The sequence below is a fragment of the Pomacea canaliculata genome, linkage group LG2, assembly GCF_003073045.1.
Source record: "Pomacea canaliculata isolate SZHN2017 linkage group LG2, ASM307304v1, whole genome shotgun sequence".
NCBI lineage: Eukaryota > Metazoa > Mollusca > Gastropoda > Architaenioglossa > Ampullariidae > Pomacea > Pomacea canaliculata.
This window is the reverse complement of record NC_037591.1, coordinates 3265420-3286079: the sequence shown is the minus strand read 5'-3', so window position 1 is coordinate 3286079 and position 20660 is coordinate 3265420. Positions and strand designations below refer to the sequence as shown.

General features: G+C 36.4%; 3 protein-coding genes across 3 annotated transcripts; 1 reads left to right on the top strand and 2 right to left on the bottom strand.

Annotated features, from left to right (window-relative positions):
- Window positions 1-806: 806 nt before the first annotated feature.
- On the bottom strand, window positions 807-4684 carry LOC112557229 (DNA-directed RNA polymerase II subunit RPB4-like). The gene is given in 6 exon segments (XM_025226965.1): window positions 807-1529; window positions 1532-1578; window positions 2010-2105; window positions 2840-2962; window positions 3418-3475; window positions 4584-4684. Coding segments are annotated over 6 exon segments (414 nt in total). The 5' UTR covers window positions 4645-4684; the 3' UTR covers window positions 807-1500.
- Window positions 4685-4704: 20 nt separating this feature from the next.
- Window positions 4705-17117, top strand: LOC112557227 (solute carrier family 2, facilitated glucose transporter member 3-like). Its single transcript, XM_025226963.1, has 12 exons — window positions 4705-4852; window positions 7418-7516; window positions 7808-7968; window positions 8627-8751; window positions 9532-9702; window positions 10014-10121; window positions 10719-10807; window positions 11261-11359; window positions 11841-12053; window positions 14095-14170; window positions 14892-15019; window positions 15506-17117. The coding sequence occupies exons 3-12, from the start codon at window positions 7922-7924 to the stop codon at window positions 15722-15724; spliced, it is 1275 nt and encodes a 424-aa protein (XP_025082748.1). The 5' UTR covers window positions 4705-4852; window positions 7418-7516; window positions 7808-7921; the 3' UTR covers window positions 15725-17117.
- Window positions 17096-19596, bottom strand: LOC112557228 (REM2- and Rab-like small GTPase 1). Its single transcript, XM_025226964.1, is given in 6 exon segments — window positions 17096-17956; window positions 18111-18149; window positions 18151-18245; window positions 18593-18717; window positions 18820-18972; window positions 19377-19596. Coding segments are annotated over 6 exon segments (732 nt in total). The 5' UTR covers window positions 19486-19596; the 3' UTR covers window positions 17096-17745.
- Window positions 19597-20660: the final 1064 nt, after the last annotated feature.

Genomic DNA, 20660 nt, shown 5'->3' with positions numbered 1-20660 from the left:
GGACCTATAAACTTTCCTTTGTTCGTAAGGACCTTGACAGTCGTCATTGACAATGCTTAAGTTTTTCTCTTGTATGGTTGGAAAGATGTATTATTTATGAATCTGTGGTCTTCTCTATGTTCTCATATAATGAATACATGTATTTCTAGTAATAAATAATCAAAGAGTTAATTTTGATTGCCATATTTAGATTAGATAAACTTAAAAGATGTCTTTGATTAACAGTTAATGTTCCAAGTTTTCTAAAATCTAAGTAATAATAATTGCAAAACCTGAAAGCCATTCTTTGGTGTAATACAAAGTCACGTCTCAAGTTACGTCGTTTCGTGGTTACGACGCTCATTCCGACTTACGAGGAGAGAAATAGAGCTATGAACATTGCATCAGTACTAAAGAAGATCACCAGGTGAAAGTTATCTAAGGCCTTGAAAAAAAGCAGTGTTGTTTGCGAATTAGCGGATTAGGGCAACTTAGTCGTTCGACAGATGTCGTAGATAAAGATCGCAAACACGTGACAGGAAAAAATCTGCTCCTATGCGCCAAAGTCGACTCCGAAAATAAATTTGTATTATTTTATCGATATTATGTAGGGTACTGTGTATAGGCTAAGTGTTTGAGTACTGTAAGGACTGTTATTATAAGTACTGTATAAGGCCTTACGGCAAAATTCAATTTACGACTTAAAACGGATCCTCGTAAGGAGGACTACCTGTATAGAGATGTGCTGCATATACTACATACATACTTGCATGCATGTACCTTCTATAAAAAAAAAGGTTTTAAAAAAACATACCAAATACATGGTGTGCATTTTTTTTAAATTATGACATTTACTTCCACTTAAGACTCCATCATCTTAGGTAAATCCATAAATTCTGAGGATAGCAACATATGAAACACTTTAAATTCTGGACAATAAATAATGATGATTGTGTTACTGGACAGAGTTACCAGAAAATACACCAAACATGTTACATGCAACAATTGCAGGAAATATAATTTTTTAAATCATGAATTTCAGAAAACTTATTCTAATTGAATAAAGCATTTCTTTTACCTAAAAACCAGTGAATTTTTTAGTAACTGACCCATTAAGGCATGTAGCATTTTTCTATTTAGTATAAATGGCTCAGGAAATCAACAGGATTTATTTCAGAAAGGCATAACTTTTTCAAAAATTGTAGTAAATTATCTGTTTTTCTCAACATATAAAACAAACCCATTGTGGAATAAATAAGACTCTCTATATCAGAGGCACAAAAAATGTAATACAATGACAAATTAAAAACATGTAAACATTCAGAAAATAAAGCATGGCTTCTATCCACTATCATTTGTCAGGTGTGTACGAGATGTTATCATGGATTTTCCGGTGAATTATATACACTAATTTCAGAAAATTTTCTCAACAATGTCAGAAGTAGAATGATCATGAAGATAGGCAGTGCTTTATCATAATAACAATAGAAAAAAATTGCCAGCAGATTTAGCATCTATGGTTCAGCACTGGAAACTGCGTTTGGTTTGATATCATCAAGTACCTGCTGCATTTCATCGTCTTCAAACCGACCTTCCAGACTGCAAGTGTCAGCAAAATACAATTCTTCACAAATTCATACATTCAATACAATGCAGATTTTAGCTAACATTTCTTCTGAACTAATAATAGCATCATTCCAAATAAATCAGTTTTTTTTTATGATCAAACCAAATTAAATATGCAAATCATGAAACTTTATTGCTTCAAGAAACAAATGTGTCATGCACAAGCATACATTTTTTTTTTTTTTTACTTGTAACTATGATTAACAACTTGTGAATGAAACCAAGTTATTTGAATAAATTGTGGGTATTAGTATTTTCAATGAATGAACTACATTAATTTAAAAATGACTTTGTACTCAGGTTAACTTTTAAAATGCACACCTATGAATAACTAAGTGTGACCTCATGTAACCTATCAGTTTTCAGGTTTGTTTAAATAAATTCTCGGTATAAGAGTTTAATACCTTGGTATAAGAGTTTTTGCCTCCTCTGCTGTTTCAGGACAAAGATTTGCCAAGGCTGCAAGCTCAAATTTGTGAAGCTTTTTCTGCATCAGAGAGCTGCAATAATAACATAGGTAGTATTGAAGAAATTATAATTTTTTGATGTTCAGTCCTAACAAATATCAAGCATTTGATCTGGGCTTCTAGGAAAGGAAAAATTTGATTAACTGTACTTTTCTGGAATCTACTAACAAGTGGTTGAATTCTGAAATCTTGTCAGCATTGCACAGTATTTAAAAGATTTCTCCTTTTAAAATGTATTTTATAGAACATCAATGGCCTTCTCTTACAAGAAAACCCTAACTTTCACTTACCTGCTTACTCAACATTTAACAAGTCAAGATTAATCAAGAAAAATATTTTAATGCCTTTGTGCCCTTTTAAAATGTCATTAGTGAAAAACTACAGTATGTAAATATATTGATAGTTAAAAATAACCATTTACTTGATAGGAATATAGAAAGATCTGGGATCGACTAGTATGCTGCCCTCTTTCATGCAATCCCAGCTTCATGCAGACATCAGCTAAGGCACAAAGTACAGAACCTGTCACTTTATGTGTTGCTAGCTATAAAACAGCATCTTAAAATTAGGTGACATTTCTGAATGCTCTTGTATGTGTTGGCAAAATATATTTGACAAAGAGAAAACTGTCTTCTCAAAAGTCTTCCCCATATTTTCTTTTCCCAAAGATATCAAATTAACCGCAACAAATACTGAGATTTGGACAAAACTAAAACACAAAAGACTATTGTTTAGCAACTGAGATTTTCATTTTCATAGCTTTTTACCTTCGTACTGCAGCAATGGTTTCTCTATTTTTAAATTTGCTAAATCTCTGACAGTAATTAAGTGTCTTCATGAAGACTTCTGAGAGTTCTTGCTCTTCCTCTGCATTTTCATTCTGCTGTTTCCTAAGTGAAAAATAAGGAAAAACATTTAGCCACCATTTCTTTCATTAATGATACATATACAGCAGAGTGTGGGGCTTAGACACCATTTTTCATTTATTACATTTTCAGTTTCTTGAAAACCAACTTTAAATACTAAGTAAATGGAAAATAGAACTTTGTTTATAGCCTATAATTCACCTTTGCCATGCTGCTGTAAAGTTTACTAAATAAAGGAACACTTGCTAACGAAAGCAAAAACACAAAAACAAACATAGTGTATCAATTCAATGACATGAAAGCGACCACTTGACTAAAACTGTTTTATATGCACATGATAAACATAGAAGGCTACAGTTACTTCTATGCCAACATGCTATTATATTGTGATGGACTACCAGATTCACAAAATACAAAAATTATAATTAGTGAGATTTTGTAAAATAATAAATTTAAGAAAGTCTACAGTTTTGCATTACCTGTGATCTAGGAGCATGTGCACTTCTGAAATCAACAATGTTTCTGCATTTTCAAACTCTGAAACATGAAGTATTTGTATAAAGTTTTCAGATTTTCAGCTTTGGAAGCTCAAAAAATGTTACTAAACATAAATGATGAGCCAGATGTTTAAGTCTCTAAGTGTTTACTTCCAAGCAAACATTAATTGAAGCATTCTTTGGGCCAATCTGAAATAAGCTACAACTGTGGAAACTGCACAAAAATTCTAACAATGTATGATTCAACTGATCGCATTTGATCCATTGGTATTCGGCCCGTCGGATTCTGATAAAGTATCATATATAAGGTGACCAGACGTTTCGGGGGCGAAAGCGGGACACGTGCCGATGATGGTGTCGTCACCGTCCAAGAACGCCGAATAAAGTGATTTTTAAAGACAACCGGGACATTTGATGGACTTGTCAGAAAGACAGAAAGCGGGACATTTTTTTAATTGGGCGTCCCGCCCGATATTCAGGCGGGACACGAGGTCAAAAGCGGGACTGTCCCGCCTAAAGCGGGACGTCTGGTCACCTTATCATATACCAATAAATCAGCCTACAGATGACTTTTGGGCGCATCATTTATGTCTGTGCCATAATTAGTAGCCATGTGCAGTTCAAAATTAACCTAAATTTTAACAGGTTTCATTATCATTTTTTTGTAAACATGTTCCCCAAAAACGCTTTGGATCATATCCTATTTTTACAAAATGCACCACATTTTTATAATAATTATATGTTCCGCGGGTATTTTAAATAAGAAAAGATGTCCCCAAAATATCCGATCAACGAAAACTCTTAATTGCAATTGCGTTTTGGTCTATGCTTAGAAACAACAGATACGCATTAAAATTATTCATAAACTTATTAAATAAAGTGACACGGAGTGAAAAAGAATTACATTTTCTTTCAAATAATCTTTTTAATATGTTTCTATTTAATTGTAAAGCTTGACCAATGAAGGTATGTATTTATTTTAGCAAACGCAGATTCTCACTAGAGTAGCAACTCTGTAGTGTGACCGAAACTTTCTCAGCTCTCTGAGCCGACCGAATGTATTCAAGATAACTGGAAGAAACAGGGACAAGTTATAACAAGCCTAAAACAGAAACATGGGGGAAAATAGCTAAATATTATATTTAAACCTTTTGGAAATTGTAACTCAGCTGCATCTTCTTCTGGCACATCGTTGGATGCAGTCGCCATTTTAGCGCGAAGGCAGATAACTCGAAAAACGTCACGTGCTAGTCATGTGACACCAGAGGGAGAGAGGCGTCTGCGATCGGTGATATGGACGAAGTTGTTCCCCTCCTACGTGAACATTCTCAAATACAGTCAGTTTCTGTAACTTCATTGCAAGCAAGTTCAGAAATCGACCATGTAGAAGAAAACTCGCTTGCATCCGAATAAACCAGTAAGTTCTGTGTGACACAATTTTTTTGTTTGTTTGTTTTCTAGTTTCATCTTAAAAGAATTGATTTAAAAATGAAAATTGAAGACCAGCAGCATGAGAAAAAACCCTCGAGATTCTAAGCAAATGTCTGGATTACTTCACAAAAATTGAAATTCAAATCTGTTAGAGATATATTGAACGCATTTTCAAACAGATACAGTATTATATAATCTTTGTTCACGCCTACATCCAATGATCGAGCTCCCACTGACAGCGGCACGTACTGTCAGTGTTGTGTAGCAGGTACACTTAAGTAAGGTGACCAGACGTCCCGCATTAGGCGGGACAGTCCCGCTTTTGACCTCGTGTCCCGCCTGAATATCGGGCTGGACGCCCAATGTCCCGCTTTCTGGCTTTCTGGCAAGTCCATCAAATGTCCCAGTTGTCTTTAAAAATCACTTTTTTCGGCGTTTTTTGACGGTGACGACACCATCATCGGCACGTGTCCCGCTTTCGCCCCCGAAACGTCTGGTCACCTTAACTTAAGTCTAATAAAACAAATTGGCTTTTTTATTAGAGATTGGAAAATTGCGCAGAAGACTTATAGCTGACTCACACTCGCACACACACACACACCTGCATGGAAATAGAGGGTTATAGGTAAAGAAGATGGAAGCTCTAACCATCAGGCTATCCTGTCCCTTAAATGCGCAGAATTCTTAACATTTTATGGCATAATTGTGTAGTAGGAGTGCTTTCTGGCAGAACACTTCTTGGTTCTTTGCTGATCATGTCAAAAGATTGTCTCAGGGCAGGTGTAAATGATATATATATAGACACGGGAGCGCTTGTTTAGGACAGCGTGTACCGCTAACAGGGCTTGTTCCCTCCACCCCGCATCCCCTTCCACCCCATGCTTGGTCACGCAAGCAGTGCAGCACAAGACAGACAACAACAGCAGGTGACGTAGCACCCAAACTGTCCAGTATAAATAGCAGGCAAAGTCGGTGCTTGCACCTGTTTACCAAAAGGTGACTGGTCCTGCTTGGAAAAGCAGTAAAACTTTTGTTCTGAGCAAATGAGAAGTACCTTCTGCCGCAATGTGCTATGGTCCTGCTGGAAAGTGGCTCACTTCACTCAAACCACCCCTCTAAGTACAGCTTTAGTTCTGTGCACCCTGAGTACGAGAGAAGTACCATTTTGCCGCAAGGTGTCTTGGTCCCACTGGAAAGCAGCTCGCATCACTCAACCCCCTTTTTCCCCACCCCAGGGAGTTTGGTGCCAGGTTTTAGTAGACTAAATAGGTAAGTTAGAATAGATATAGAAGTTGTATATGTAAATTATATAAATCAATATGTCTTTGAACTTATTTACCTTGTGTGAGCTCATTAGTCTGAATGAATGCTATAGCGTGTTGTACATGTGTCCTCGTCGTGTGAAATAGACGAACTAGAACAAGTGAGATTTGTGTTGTCCGTGTAGTTGTGACACACCAGCAGATAGAAAACACATGAAGATCCGTGGAGTAGATGCGCCAAAGAAAACACTTTTGTCTGCGAAAGAAAAGCAGGGTCTTTTGTGGATTCCAAGGTCGGCTGAGTGTGGGTGTGTAGTGGATGAAGAAAGTAAAAGAGAACACAATATGAGTAAGAGGTTAGACAATGCACCCGACAAACGAGAGCTAGAATTTTTAGTGGAAAATTCTCCTTGGGAACTTCCGTCCTCTTCCCTGGAACACCAAAGAGGAATGGACTGATTTGGCGCTAGGGGGCCGTGGTGTTGGCTTTAGTGAGGGACGTCGTCAGTCCGGCTAAAGTCTGGATAGAACATCTGCAGGATCTGAACACCACTTTATAATTATGGAAACAGATGCTTTTCCTGAAGTTTCCCATGTTGCCCGAGGGCAACATCAACTTGTCCTTGCTTTGTAACTACCACCACAGGTGAAAATCAGTATTGCGAAAAGCGTGGTCATTCAGAAAGAACAGGCCCACCCCAACCATTTCTAGACTATATAGTAGAAACAGCTATTATAAGACTTTTAGTTATTAGGTATAGCTGCTGTCACAAAGTACAGTCAGACCTCGATAAGTCGACCTTCCCTAAGTCCAAAACCTCCCTATATCGAATTAATTGTTAGTTCCAGGCCAAATACCTGCGCCTATTACACCATTTTCCCTAACTCGAAAACTCTGTAAGTAGAATTTTTGTTCGGGTCCCTTTGAGTTCAAATTATCGAGGTCCGACTGTATTCACATAAATATTACATCCTGTCCATTTATAGAAGGGAAAAAAATAATGAGCTAGTTAAATTCTTGGAAACTTCAGGCCTTTTTGGAAGAACTACTAAGAGAAGCAGACTTAACTTATCCAAGTTACAGTGAATGTTAGTACCTTATTTAGTCCAGTTACAATTATTTCAGTTTTAATGTTTAACTGACAACAGTCGAACAAGACCTTTGGTTCGCTAAGTTTATTCCTTGTTTTTCCTCAAGGAGCATAGGGCCACAACAAGACCTTTATTGGGCACGAAAATATTCTGTCTTTTGAATAAAACTTTATAATTTTACATACATTTTCTTTCAGGGAATCACATCTTCTTTGGCTTTTGCCATTGCAGCATGCATTTTAGGATCCTCTTTCCAGCTGGGCTTCAATAGTGGTGTGGTCAATTCACCAGAAAGTGTAATTATGATTTTTGTTTAAATCAAGCCTGAGCCATTGACTGATTTTTAGAGTCTTATATAATTAGATTGTCAGTTGACTCAAATAAAATGATGCAAGAAGGAATACATTCAGACGTTCATAAACAGAGTACACTCACACAAGGACATAAATGCCTTCCTGATAAAACAGCACCTAGGTGAGACACATTTTTAAGAGGACAGTGACAAGCTCTTTAAAGAAATATGATTAATTAATGTTCCTAAGATGCCATTTTCTTAGATTTTATGTGTCATGTGTTTGTATAAACAGGTTATTAAAGAATTTTACAATGAAACCTACATAAACCGCGAAGGAAAGCCATTATCAAATGAGCTTTTAAACTTACTCTGGGCAATCACTGTTTCATCATATCCCCTTGGCGGAATGCTAGGTGGTGTCACAGCAGGGCTATGGGCAAACAGATATGGCAGGTGAGCATTTTGTAAACATTTTTACTCCTATGAAAGTTGAATCTGCTAGAAGTTTATGTAAGAAGCATGAAAGAAGATTTGAGAAATCTGCACTAACAGAACTGTCAAATTTCCAAGCTTGATAGCTGTTAAGAAATAAAAATTTACTTAGACTACAAACATTGGGAAACAGGCTATAGGTTGTGCAGGAATTAGTATCTGATTTTCCATGCACAAAATGACTTTGAGAACCTTTATGATCATGTCATATTTTTTGCCCTTCAACCAGCAGTGTAGGTCTGGTAGAGTTGTTGGTAGTGGCAGCAGCAACAACATCATCAAACAGTCACAACACCACATACATACAGGCTCTACATTTGAACCATCAGATTGCTACAAATTCTCACCTATTCTAGCAGGCGGTCTGATGGCGCAAAGGCTAGGACCTGTCACCAGTACAGCGTCTTGGGTTCAGTTCTTGTCTCAAGCATACTGTTCTTTTTCTGATGTGACATCTGCTTACAGCCAGCCCTGTAAGCAGGTGATATAGCCTTAGTTACTGGCTTGATGTAAAACACCAACCACCCCACCGTCATCTATTCTAGCATGAGTAGCATTGTAGTCCATGTCTTATCATATTGGGAAATAAAGATTCTTGATTTCTCCTCATCTTGTTCAGACGAGGGGCTCTATTGAGAAACAACAGCACAGCCGTTGTGGCAGCAGCATTACTGGGCTTTGCAAAGATGTCCAAGTCATATGAAATGTTGATAGTGGGTCGATTCGTCAGTGGTATTAATGCTGGTAAGGTCATTGAAGCATGAATAATTTTTTTCCTTTTCTCATGTGATTGCTGTTTTTATGTGCATACTCAGGTTTTTATATGTTTTTGTTATGACAGTTTCCCATTTTGTAGCCATTTCTGCTTTAGATAACTGATTATGTTTAATGTAATTTCATTTTCATTCATTTATCTACTGTATTTTTTTTTTTTAACTAAATTTTCATCCATTTCCTTCATATTTCTTGCATGTATAGTTTCAATGAGGTTTCCACTCTCAACTCCCACCAGTCTTCCTCTGTACTTATAGATTGATCTTTAAATGTCAAAAGTGTTGTGTATTTGACATAATGATCTTAAGCAGTTGGAAGGATTATGATTATCTGAAACTGAGATTAAAACAGATCAAGATATATTGACACTCAAAACATCAAAGAGTAGACCCCCAACTCTTTGTCGAGAAGCTCAGTAACAAGAGAATTGGAATAGTCCAGCCAGGACAGCACAAATGCAGATATAAGTGTCTTGACAGAAGAAACTGTTAATAAGGGTCTTATTTGGAAAATACTGCAAAGCTCTAGAAAAATTAACTTGCTACATTCATATGGATCTCTAGAATGAGTGTGGTGCATCAGTGGTCACAACAAGATTTTACACCAACATGGAGCATGGGATACACCAGAAAATGTAAGAGTGGCAGAAGGTGGTTAGCGTTAAGATTACTCTTGTGCTCTTCATAGTAGACATGTCAGCATTTGTTCTGCACACTACTTATTCATTTAAATGGTTCTATAATATTTCAGGAGTCAACTCTGGTGTGGGTCCATTATACCTGGCAGAAATTTCCCCTGTTTCTTTAAGGGGTCTTGTAGGGACATTGAACCAGCTAGCCATCACACTAGGTGTCTTAGTAGCTGAGGCTATAGGACTATCCATAGCTTTGGGAACAGATGAATTGTGGCCTTTATGTGTTGGTAAGTTTTATCAGATGATGGATTCGTAATTTGTTTTAAGAATGTGTGCTGTGTATGTTTAAAAGTTTTATAAAATTAACAAGTTTTTCTGCTCCTTGCAAGGTTTCGGGATTTAAATAAAATGGATAGTCTGACTTTTTTAATGATGTATCAGAAAAAAACTTTTTAGGGACAAAAGAAAGTGCTGGTTACTGTATGAAAGCTTGTCTGTGCTAAATGGACAAACGCTGTCTTACAAAAGTGTCTATACAACATGCACGTAACACTTTTGTATTGTTTGCCATCTCATGTCTTCATTTGTTCTTTGTTAGGATTCACTATTATTCCGGTTTTATTTCAACTTTCAACTTTGACCTGCTGCCCAGAAACACCACATCATCTGATGCTCACACTTAATGATGATGATGAAGCAGAAAAAGGTACCATGGTTAGGTCCTAGTGGTATTTGTTATGAGCTACATATGAATTTAGCACTGAAGGAACTTTCAAAATGGGAAACATGTTTACTAAATTATTAGAGGTCCATTAAAACTTATTTAAAAACCCATTACTTTTCATGACTTTAAATATTGCAACATTATGTTAGGAAAAAGCAACAAAGCTAACCAAAGTATTATGAAAAGTGACAGCTACATTAACATGACTTACAGAAACAACTTTCATATTATATTCACACTTTTGGCCCATAAAATGGTACAGGGAAAGGACATACAGTGTACAATTTTTTTCTGATAGTGATCATAAGAAAACAAAATTCAAGGGAAACTATACATTTTGAAATTTCTGATAATCACTGTTTCAGATTATTCACACTGTTGCTGCACATGAAGTGTTTTTGTTAAAAATTGGTTCTCATTAGTGATTATGAACATACATTTTTAAAACAATTATAAGCTCTTTAAGGTTATTTCTGTACAATGTATAAAATATTGAGAATTCTTTTCAAATCCCTTATTTGTTGATATCTGTTTTAATTACACACCACTGCAAGTCTTTTCCTATCACTTTGAATTCAGCCCTGGTCTGGCTGCGTGGCACAGAGGACATTGGAGAGGAGCTGGAGGAGATAAGAGTAGATAAAGTGGAACACCGAAATGCTGTCAAGGTATAAGCATCATACAATGGCAAGGGTATCACATTAAACAAAACTATGAAGTTTTCGATCTGGTATGTAAATCTATTTTCGGAGTTCTGAAAAAATTCTGGTTTGCGTATAATGAACTCTGTAAGTGCAAAGAACTGCCTATCATAGATTAAAAAAAGGTGAAGTTTCATGACCTGTTGGCATTGGGGCAGTGAATGTAAGTATGAAAGGCAAAATATAAGGCCTATTCAGGTTCATGGTATCATACACCATGTTAGAGTGTTAAATAGTGTTATAAGAAAAAGCTTTACAGCTTGTCGCATTGTCTTCATTAATTTATATTTTAGATTTAGATGAAGGAAACAACAGCATATGCTGTCAGCTCTGATCATCATCATCATCTTCACAGCAGCTTCATATTACTACTTGAACCCCAGGTATTTGAGATAGACATGACATCTTTGTGTCTTTCAGTTCTCTGTGGCTGATTTGTTTAAAAATGCTGAGCTTCGCTGGCCACTTATCATCAGTTTGATGCTGCAGTTATCACAGCAGTTTTCTGGAATAAACGCAGTGAGTGCACTCTGTTGTCTTGCATATGCTTTTGTGACCCTTTCCACCCTGTCCACGCCTTCTCAACTGCCTGCTGAGCTAGACCTCGAAACCACGGGATCGTTCAGTTGAGAAGGCGTGGACCGGGCGCCCTTTCATACACCACTGAATTATTGTCTCAGTGTGCAGATACAATATCTTTTGTATGCAAAGATATTGTGAACATATAAATGTGTCAGTAATTTTCACTGACAGAAAACTAAGCATGAAATTACAAAGTAATTTTCCTTAAGAAATTGGAAAAGTTTAATTACAAATGTAGATTACTGTCATTCTAAATCTATTATATAAGTTGTAGAGATAATATATTATTTGAAAAACCATTGTGAGAGAAGCAATTTTGTGGAGAAATGTTTTGCTTTTAATAGGTATATAACATATGTTTTGAATTTTATTATAAATGAATTGTCATTTTCCTTCAAATTAAAGACAATTGTTTCAGGTTATCTATTATTCTACTTCCATATTTGAAGAAGCAAATCTGTCTGAGGCTGCTTCACAGTATGCAACAGTTGGAGTAGGCCTTGTCAATGTCATCATGACATTTTTTTCTGCTCTTTTGATGGATAAGCTTGGTCGGCGAGTGTTGATGATCACTGGACTAGCTGGCCTGTTTGCCTTCTCTTCAGTATTAGTGACTGCCTTAGTGTTTCAGGTAGCCTTTTTCTCTTTTTTGTTATCTCTAGTTTTTTACCTGTCTATTTGTCTACAGATAGGTGTGTAAAACAGAAAATATGAAGGTTCTCGTGAATGCATTTGGACATTCTCATTCAGACTTATAAGTGTACCCAGCAAATTCTCATCTTACCTGGGTTTTTGCTTTGAACTTTTATAAATGCACTAAGTTGACAGAAGTAATTAGAAATTCTACAACAAATAAATACAGTTAAAGCTACAGATGATATGGAACAATAGCCAGACTGAAGCATGTGATCTAAAACTCCAGATGTGCTAAAACGGAAAGATGGAGAGATGAAGTTAAAATGATGATGCATAAGACTCAAGTGCTGATGTCATCAGCGGCGCTTGGGTCTTTGACTCTATGGTCTTACTTTTTCCTTCAAACTGAATTTTCATAGAATCTTTGTTGAACTTCAAACACCTTAACTTCTTGGAAGTGGATAGTCGATTGATTAGAGCGCTGGCATCCAAGCAATGAGCATGCTGGTTCAATGCCCAGTTAGCATAGCAAACTTCCCCCATTTGATCCATCTGTTGGGAATGGTACCGGTCTCCATAGAGGTATGGGGAAGGTAAGGCAGCAAGGGAGAGGAGATGGGTACTGTCCTCACATACATCTGGCCAAGAGAATAGTGAGGTCTCTAACACCTCACTCCCCAGTGACCTGAAAAGGTTAGGGAATTACCTTTACCTTTACTATTAGAAGGATCTAGAACACTAACTGAAAGCAGGTCTAGTGAACTAGACCAAGCATCATGGCAGACACTGGCTATATCAAGTGTAGAGGTCACATAAACATCAATCATTGCTGGCCAGAAACATTACTTAATTCATAACAAGATGTTTCTTGAGCAAATGTGTTTTAAGGGCATTTTTGAATGACTATCATCAGCTGCTTGTGGTATATCACAGGAGGGAGGGAGTTCCAGCAAGTTAAAGCTGGTTGGGCAAACATATATTCACCAAATGTTTTCATCACAATTCTGAAAGGAAAGGAGGCAGGTATCAGCAGAAGTATGAAGATGCCTGCTGGGCTTCAGACTATTCGTTGTAAATTTTTTACACAAAAATCTTTATTTTCGTTATTTAGGTCCATCCCATCGGCGGCAATCTTTTCCTTTTTAAAGAGAATAGGGCTCTATTATCAAATTTAAAATTTTTATATCTGTTTTGTTTTTGGTGTAATAGTAACCTTTTTGGACTTCAACACCCCTTTTAATGCTTTCCTACCCTTTTTTACATTTTGGGTACTTATTATGTTGATCTTTAAAAATGTATCAAATTTATAAGAATTAGGTTGTTTAAACCTTTCAAATTACAACTACTGTTTGCCGTGATATAGCCATAGTTGCTAGCACGGCATAAAACACAAACCAAACCAAAGCTTGCTGGGGGTATAAGAGGATATTGGAGAAGTACAAAGAAACAGAGCCTGTAAAGAATCTGAAACAACCTGTAGTAAGTTTATATTCTGTAGGACCCTGGACAAGGAAGCCTGTGGAGAATATGTAAAAGAGGTTTTGTATGATTTCGTTTGCATGCCTGGAGTATGAGTCATTATGGAGAGTGTTGGAGTGGATGAAGTTTGTTAATGAGGTACAGCTGGACAAGACAGCATTGCTGTCATTAAGTTGTCATTTAACTAATGGGGGCAGTTCAAACATAAAGATTTTGATGGCTAGCACATATATCGTTTAGTGCAAAATAGGCAGTTTTGCACGTTAGAAACAAACTTGTCTAGAGACATATCAAACTTCACAGTAAAACCAAGGTTCTTGGCTGGAAAAGAAAATGGAAGGGAAATATCCATCAAGCCCACTCTGGTGGATCAAGGCATGGAGTCAGGTAGCATGGTGGACATTTTTTTAAGAATCAGTAGTGTGTTATCATTAAGATTTGTAGCTTGACATGAGTTTTTGGAAATTCTGAAAATTGCAATATTTTTTCCATATTTGGGTGATGGGTGTTTTAACTGGGTTTGTTGTCTTTTGACTAGACACAGTTTATATTTACAGGGTTCTGCTTCCTGGCTGTCCTATGTCTGCATAGTGGCTGTGGTCTTCTATATTATTTTCTTTGCAACTGGCCCAGGTATGGTCTTTTAAACTATTCCCTCATAAATTTGATCTTGTGCTGGATTATTAAGAGGCATATAAATGGTTTTCTTCAGAGATCAGTTTCTTGTTGGCAAAATTCTAAATTTACTAAAATATGTTCAGGAAGCCCTTATTTAGCAACCAAAATAAAACAGAAAATCCTGTTGATAAAATTGATATTAATTGATCTTTTAAAAAAAAAGCGTCGTTAAGTGCAGTTCAGTTTTGTTTAACATTGGCAAACTTAGGATGTCTGTTGCTAATAACGTGCTGACCATCAAATGTTAAGGTGAATGTAGAGGAGTGAAGGTTCCAAACCCAAGTTGCTGTGGTTCAACATGTCTAAGGCAGAACTTATGGAAAGTGAAGCCAAGCCTTTTCCTTGCTGCTATCATTCATCCTTAATGCATAGTACTTACTTCTGGCTAGCCAGATATTTTCCTGTCACCAACCCAAGAGGGACTCAGTATTTGTTGAACCTACCTACTTTTGCAATATTTTCTCACTACTTGGTCCAAAATGATCTAGTAAAGAATGTTGCAAAGTATCTAAATACAAGCTGTCATTTGTAAATATCTTGAAAGTGCCAAATATCCTCTGTATGATGAGATGGAATTTTTTTTTTACCATAGTAATTTTAAACTAGGAATAAAGTTATTTCTTCTCTAAGTGCTGTCTTAATCATTATTAAAATTATCATTCTGCATTTCCTCTAGGAGCCATTCCATGGTTCTATGTTGCTGAGCTTTTCGCTCAAGGCCCTCGTACTGCGGCTGTCAGCATTTCAGTTCTAGTCAACTGGTTTGCAAACTTTATTGTTGGTGTTATTTTTCCTGAGCTGGAGGTATGATGAACAGCTTTATGTATTCTAAATTATTTTTTTTTTATTTAACTTCTTTAGCTTTTTTTTTTTTTTGGAAGAACTGAAAATTACATGCATATATATGTGTGCCTGCACACTTCCACATGCTTGCACATATAGTTGAGTAATACAGTGTTAATATATTAATGTGTACTCACACACAAGTGTGCCATGTATGTGCAATTCCTTATGCCCTATCTCCATCTAGTCAATATTCTGTCAATAATCCAACGACTCACTCCTTGCACAGCAACTGGTTAGTTTCCTTTATATATATATATGAGGAATAAGAACTGAATTTTTATGTTAATGAAGGAAAGGATGAGATGATCAGTTGTGTTCGTCTTTATAGGTCTGATTATTGGTGTAACTTTCATGCATAGATTAAAAAAGAGTAATGCTAGTATATGTATCTATGCATCATTAGCAAGACACAGCTGCTTAATACACATCAATTTTCTGTTTCAGTCTTCTTTGGGGGTCTATTCTTTTCTACCATTTGTGGTGATGCTGCTTGGTTTTCTGATCTTCACTGTTGCTTTTGTGCCAGAGACAAAAGGCAAACGCATTGAAGACATTACTCTCTTATTTAAAACTTCAGCAAGTAATGAGTCTTCAAAGGTAGATTTGACCTACAGGCAGATTAGTGAAGATGTATCTTCATCTGTACAATCCTCAGGTCGCTGAACCATATAATATTGTAAAATAACAAATGCCAAAGTAATTTTGTGATGTGACTAATTCATTATCTTCAAAATTTCTCTTTCTCTTTATCAGATGTTCTGTTGTATGCAGGGGAGGAGTCTAGCAGACAAGGGCAAACAAGGTCAATTTTGATGAAGTGTTATTACATCCATATATGTACCACATTGAAACCATATTTGATCTCTATATTAGTATTTCTTTTGATATTTACTGTACATTTTGAAATTTTCATACAGTTAAATGTAGCATTATACTCCAAACAACAAAAAGTGAACACAGAAATGCTGTTTAGCAAAGCTGTACAAAGTATATTCCTATGTTAAACATGGAGGGAAGATTTGTGAGTGAAAAATGTTTCCATATCAAACCTCCACCAACATTTACTCTTCATGCAGTTTATATTTATAGCAACTTTCAACACATAATGATCCATTTCAAATTTCATAAAAAGTATGTTTCATCATTGTCTATTATTCAAATCTTGTTCAAAATCTTTATAATTCAGGCTCTGGAATACCTGAGAACAGAACCATCTTGTCCTTTAAGATGCATCTATATTTACTTTAGTACACTTGATTTTGACACTTCCATTAGGTTTTACGGGCACCTTTTCATAAGACTGCAACTGTTCTTTGTACCAATCCTTAGTGTTCTGTAACATTCTTTTCCCATATGTATGTGTTTGCATGTCTTTATTCATGCATGTGCACACATGATATTTACTAATATAAAGATAGGATATATGTGATAACATTTGCTTTTTTAAATGTTTTACATGTAAAATATTTCCGATTTAAAAAAAATGTGTCTAAACCATTACGGTATAACTTTTTGTTGATATTGATACTGTAGTGTGCTTTTTGACACTAACATATTGTACTGTATCATGACAATTCCCAAAGCAAGTGCAATGACTTGGCATCATATCTTGCTGACTCCTGCACATCTGTACTTATATACAGTAGCAGCAGTTAAGCTTTGTCAGTGTTTGTATGCATGAATGTTCCTAGGTTTGTTTGTTGGGTTTTTTTTTTTAATTTTCCCCATGCTTGTTGGCAAGTGTACATGTAAAGTTACTATAAAAAAAAAATCTGATTTTTTAAAAATCTATTCCTATTGGAATAGAAAACTCTGTGTGTTTAGAACAGATTGCAAGTGCTTTTACTACTTTCTTTAATCAATAGTTTATATATGAGATGCTTAAATCTCAAAGTACTGCAAGGATGAGACAAATGGCCAGTTTTTACATTGCTATGTATCATTTTACGTTTGTTTCCTAATTCTGAAAGTGTTATTTGCAAAAGAGTGTATCTGGGCTATTTAATATTTGAAGAAGACTCTAAACACTGTTAGTTTTACTCTAAATTCTTCTTTATTTTCTATTTTTTAAAGCCGTTATTTCATTTTCCTTGCCTCCTCTTTGGACAATAAGTAGATTGTTCAATCTAAGTAAAATCTAGAAAATAATTTCTTATTTTATTTTTTTTATGCATTGAAGTGTACTACATAGCACTTAATATTGGAGTGCTAAAAAAAAATAATAAAACTTTGAACACTCACCCACAAATTCACAAACATGACCCAGTCAAGCTTGCTCAAAAGGATAGTCACACAGGAATAAAGCTCCTATAACTTGTTGGTAACAGGGGCTACTGTAAGTTTCAGATCTAATGAATTCATTGGATGGTAATTACTATTGAAGAACATTTTAACCCAGAATCATGCTAGTTGGTGTCCTTCCCTGACATTATTTAGATGTAAGCATTTTACAACTCTTCCAGAACATTTACTACCCTGTTAAGCACATTTTTGTCCCTCACACACACACCTCCCTGGAAGCCAAAGGTTAGCACTGGTTCAATAAATCCTCTGTAAAACATTCTTCAAACCTCATTTAAATTTAAGTGATCTTAAGTTTCTAAAGACAATAGACTCTAAGCTGACATTTTTATGGCTAGACTTGATGTATGCATCAAATATAAAATCTTACATTTTACATAATATTAAAGATTTCTATGTGATGAGATATCTCGAAACCATAAGTATTCACAAATTGTGTTCAAGATGCAAGCAACTTCATTTATTCCACTTCCAGATATGTCCCATTGATGTGAAGTATGAAGATTCCTTATCTTTAGGACAGGGATGTGCCAGTTATTCTCAAAGTCTTGAATGTTCCTTTGAGTCACCTCAATGTGAGCATGCAGGTCATATCTGACCATGTAGTTAATGACAATATTCCAAAAGAGCATTTTTTAAAATTATAAATTGTGCTATACATTTCAAACACACATATATATACTTCTTATATAGAAACTATTTCAAACAATAAATATCTTAAAGAGACATTCTCATCAGAAAAGGATACTTAGTACCAAGAACAACCTTGCTGATACCATCATTAGGATGTAAGACGATTTAAAAGATGCTGAATTTCATCAAAACTACCCTTGTCCACATAAGAAAACAGGAATATGATACCATCAAGTCCCTTCTGGCAATCCTGCAGATAGCCATAAATGAATAGATATATTTACACAACTTCTTAGTACAACTTCGGTCAGATATATAGGAACGGCCAAAAAAAGAAACATGGAAAGGTAGTCTTCTACCAAACCTAAGATGATGAGACAAACATAGTTTACAGGGGCAAATATACTAACACAAATACTTTAGCGGAAGTGCTGGTCAGAAGTTGCATATTTAGCAGGCGGCTATCTCAGGTCACATCATGACCTGACCCTTTACCTTATAACAAAGTAGCAAATATGTGTAACTGATGGTCACAAACAATTAAGGGGGGCTCAGAGGACATTTATTATTACAGTGGTATATAAAAAGAATACTCACAGGTAATATATGGTCATATCTCTTTAAAACTGTTTCACCAGCATCCAGCAAGTGAATTTTAAAAAGAACTGTTCTGCCAACTTGTCGAATTCGAGCTGGCCAGTGAAGAACATTTGTCTGCAGCCCTAATAAAATGAAAAGAAAACAGCTATGTTAATCTAAAGAAACACAATGAAAAGCTACTTTTTTCTATCAAATTTTATGGTTGAATGAGAAAAAATGATCACCTGGAGTTTCGCTGTACGTCTGTGGAACTTCACCACCAGTCAGACTAGCGACAGTGCTGGTCTTCCCTACACCTGTCTTTCCTACCAACAACACCTTGTAGGATATTTCTTCCATATGGAGATGAGGTGGAAGAGGTGGTCGTTCAAGAAGACCTATATATATAAAAAAAAATACAAGTACAAATCTAGCTGTATTCTAAGTGCAAGCCACGTCCAAATTTCATCCGTCTTCCATGAAAACTATTAATCTCTAAACTACCATTTGCTTAGTATAAACGCGTTAATTACTTGTGTGATACGTCTTGCTCGCAAGGTCTAATATTAATCGATGTCATCGGGAAGGGGGCACTAATTAAATTATCTCTATTAAAGGCGCTTAGTAACTGGTACACAACTCCACGCCCATCCCCATCCCTATTCAACTGGATCATGACCGATACTTCAAGTACATGACATGCCTCGTGTCACCAGAGCTAGGTTACTTAACGAGTAGTATCTATTGTACTATACTTTTTACTTTTCAATAAATATACAAAAAAGTATATAGCAGTCCTCACCAAACTGCCTCAGACGTCTTCCGTCTCGCCGAAGCAGTGTGCTCATAACCTGTGCTCCTTCGCTGGATCTTAGCCAGTCCAGATCGAGGTAAGACCCTGGATTTAACATATTTACGAATAAATGGTAAGCATATTAGGTACGGTTATTATTAATCACACAATGATCAACTCAACTGAATAGTTGTTGCCAAGACTGCTACAAGAGTTGTCGCCCCTCTAATCCCCCACCCCGACCCTTCTCGTAAGGTGAAGGTAAAGGTCGTTAACCTTTTACGGTCTGAGGGGAGTGAGGTGTTAGAAGTCATAGAGATAATCGGTTTTATCGTAATCGCTTGCAGGTACAGTGTCTAGCTCTCTATAAGGCGCTGTAGCTCCTACACATGGGTATTTCTGAGGGTTCCTTCATCCTACCACAAACTTCTATCCCCTATATACGTCCGTGATCTGCGCTGCCCGCGGTTCGGGGAGAAGAGAAACGGATAGGCAAACATTTGCAGCAAGATAAAGTAACACAAAATATTAAAATAAGACAAACTCATAACCAAATAAAGTAGACCAAGATAAAATGGAAAAAGTCATCGTACTATCAAAGATCTCTAGCCAGTCTAGGGAACATTGAACATTTACTGCAGTGGTTCGAAAACGAGTGCCTATATATCGAGACATCTATAGATCAGCTAATTACAATTTAGCTTTTGCTTAAATTATTCCTTATTTGGTATACATTGCTGGTTTTGTTTTCTTGGTGTCTTTGGGATAACCGTTCTCGTTTAGTTTTCTGCTTTCCACCGAGACATCTTATATTTAACAATATATATATTAAGGTGACCAGACGTCCCGCATTAGGCGGGACAGTCTCGCTTTTGACCTCTTGTCCGCTGCTCATCGGGCGGGAAGCCAATGTCCCGCTTTCTGGCTTTCTGGCAAGTCATCAAATGTCCCGGTTGTCTTAAAAATCACGTTTTTCGGCGTTCTTTGACGGTGACGACACCATCATCGGCACGTGTCCCGCTTTCGCCCCAGAAACGTCTGGTCACCTTATATATATGCTGCTCTAACAAGAAAGCTGACGATATATTTATACGTAGGATAAAAATTGTGGCAGAGCAGTAGTTTAATTAGACGTCATTCGGGGTCAAAGCTGACAGGAGGAATAAAGAAAAGCAACGAAATTTGGACTCAAAGGGTGGTAAAACATTTGTTTGTCATGAAATCATTTGGGGGATGGGAGCTAATATCACATGGTGCATTCTGGCTGACAATCAAAGGGCTGGAAATTGTCAA

Bases quoted from the DNA above. Each gene is read 5' to 3' on its own strand.
- LOC112557227 (XM_025226963.1), top strand. From the start codon at position 7,922: ATGCTAGGTGGTGTCACAGCAGGGCTATGGGCAAACAGATATGGCAG. The intron at 10,808-11,260 runs GTATAAGCATCA...TGTGTCTTTCAG, and splicing joins AACACCGAAATGCTGTCAAG to TTCTCTGTGGCTGATTTGTT. The intron at 12,054-14,094 runs GTAGCCTTTTTC...TTATATTTACAG, and splicing joins TGACTGCCTTAGTGTTTCAG to GGTTCTGCTTCCTGGCTGTC.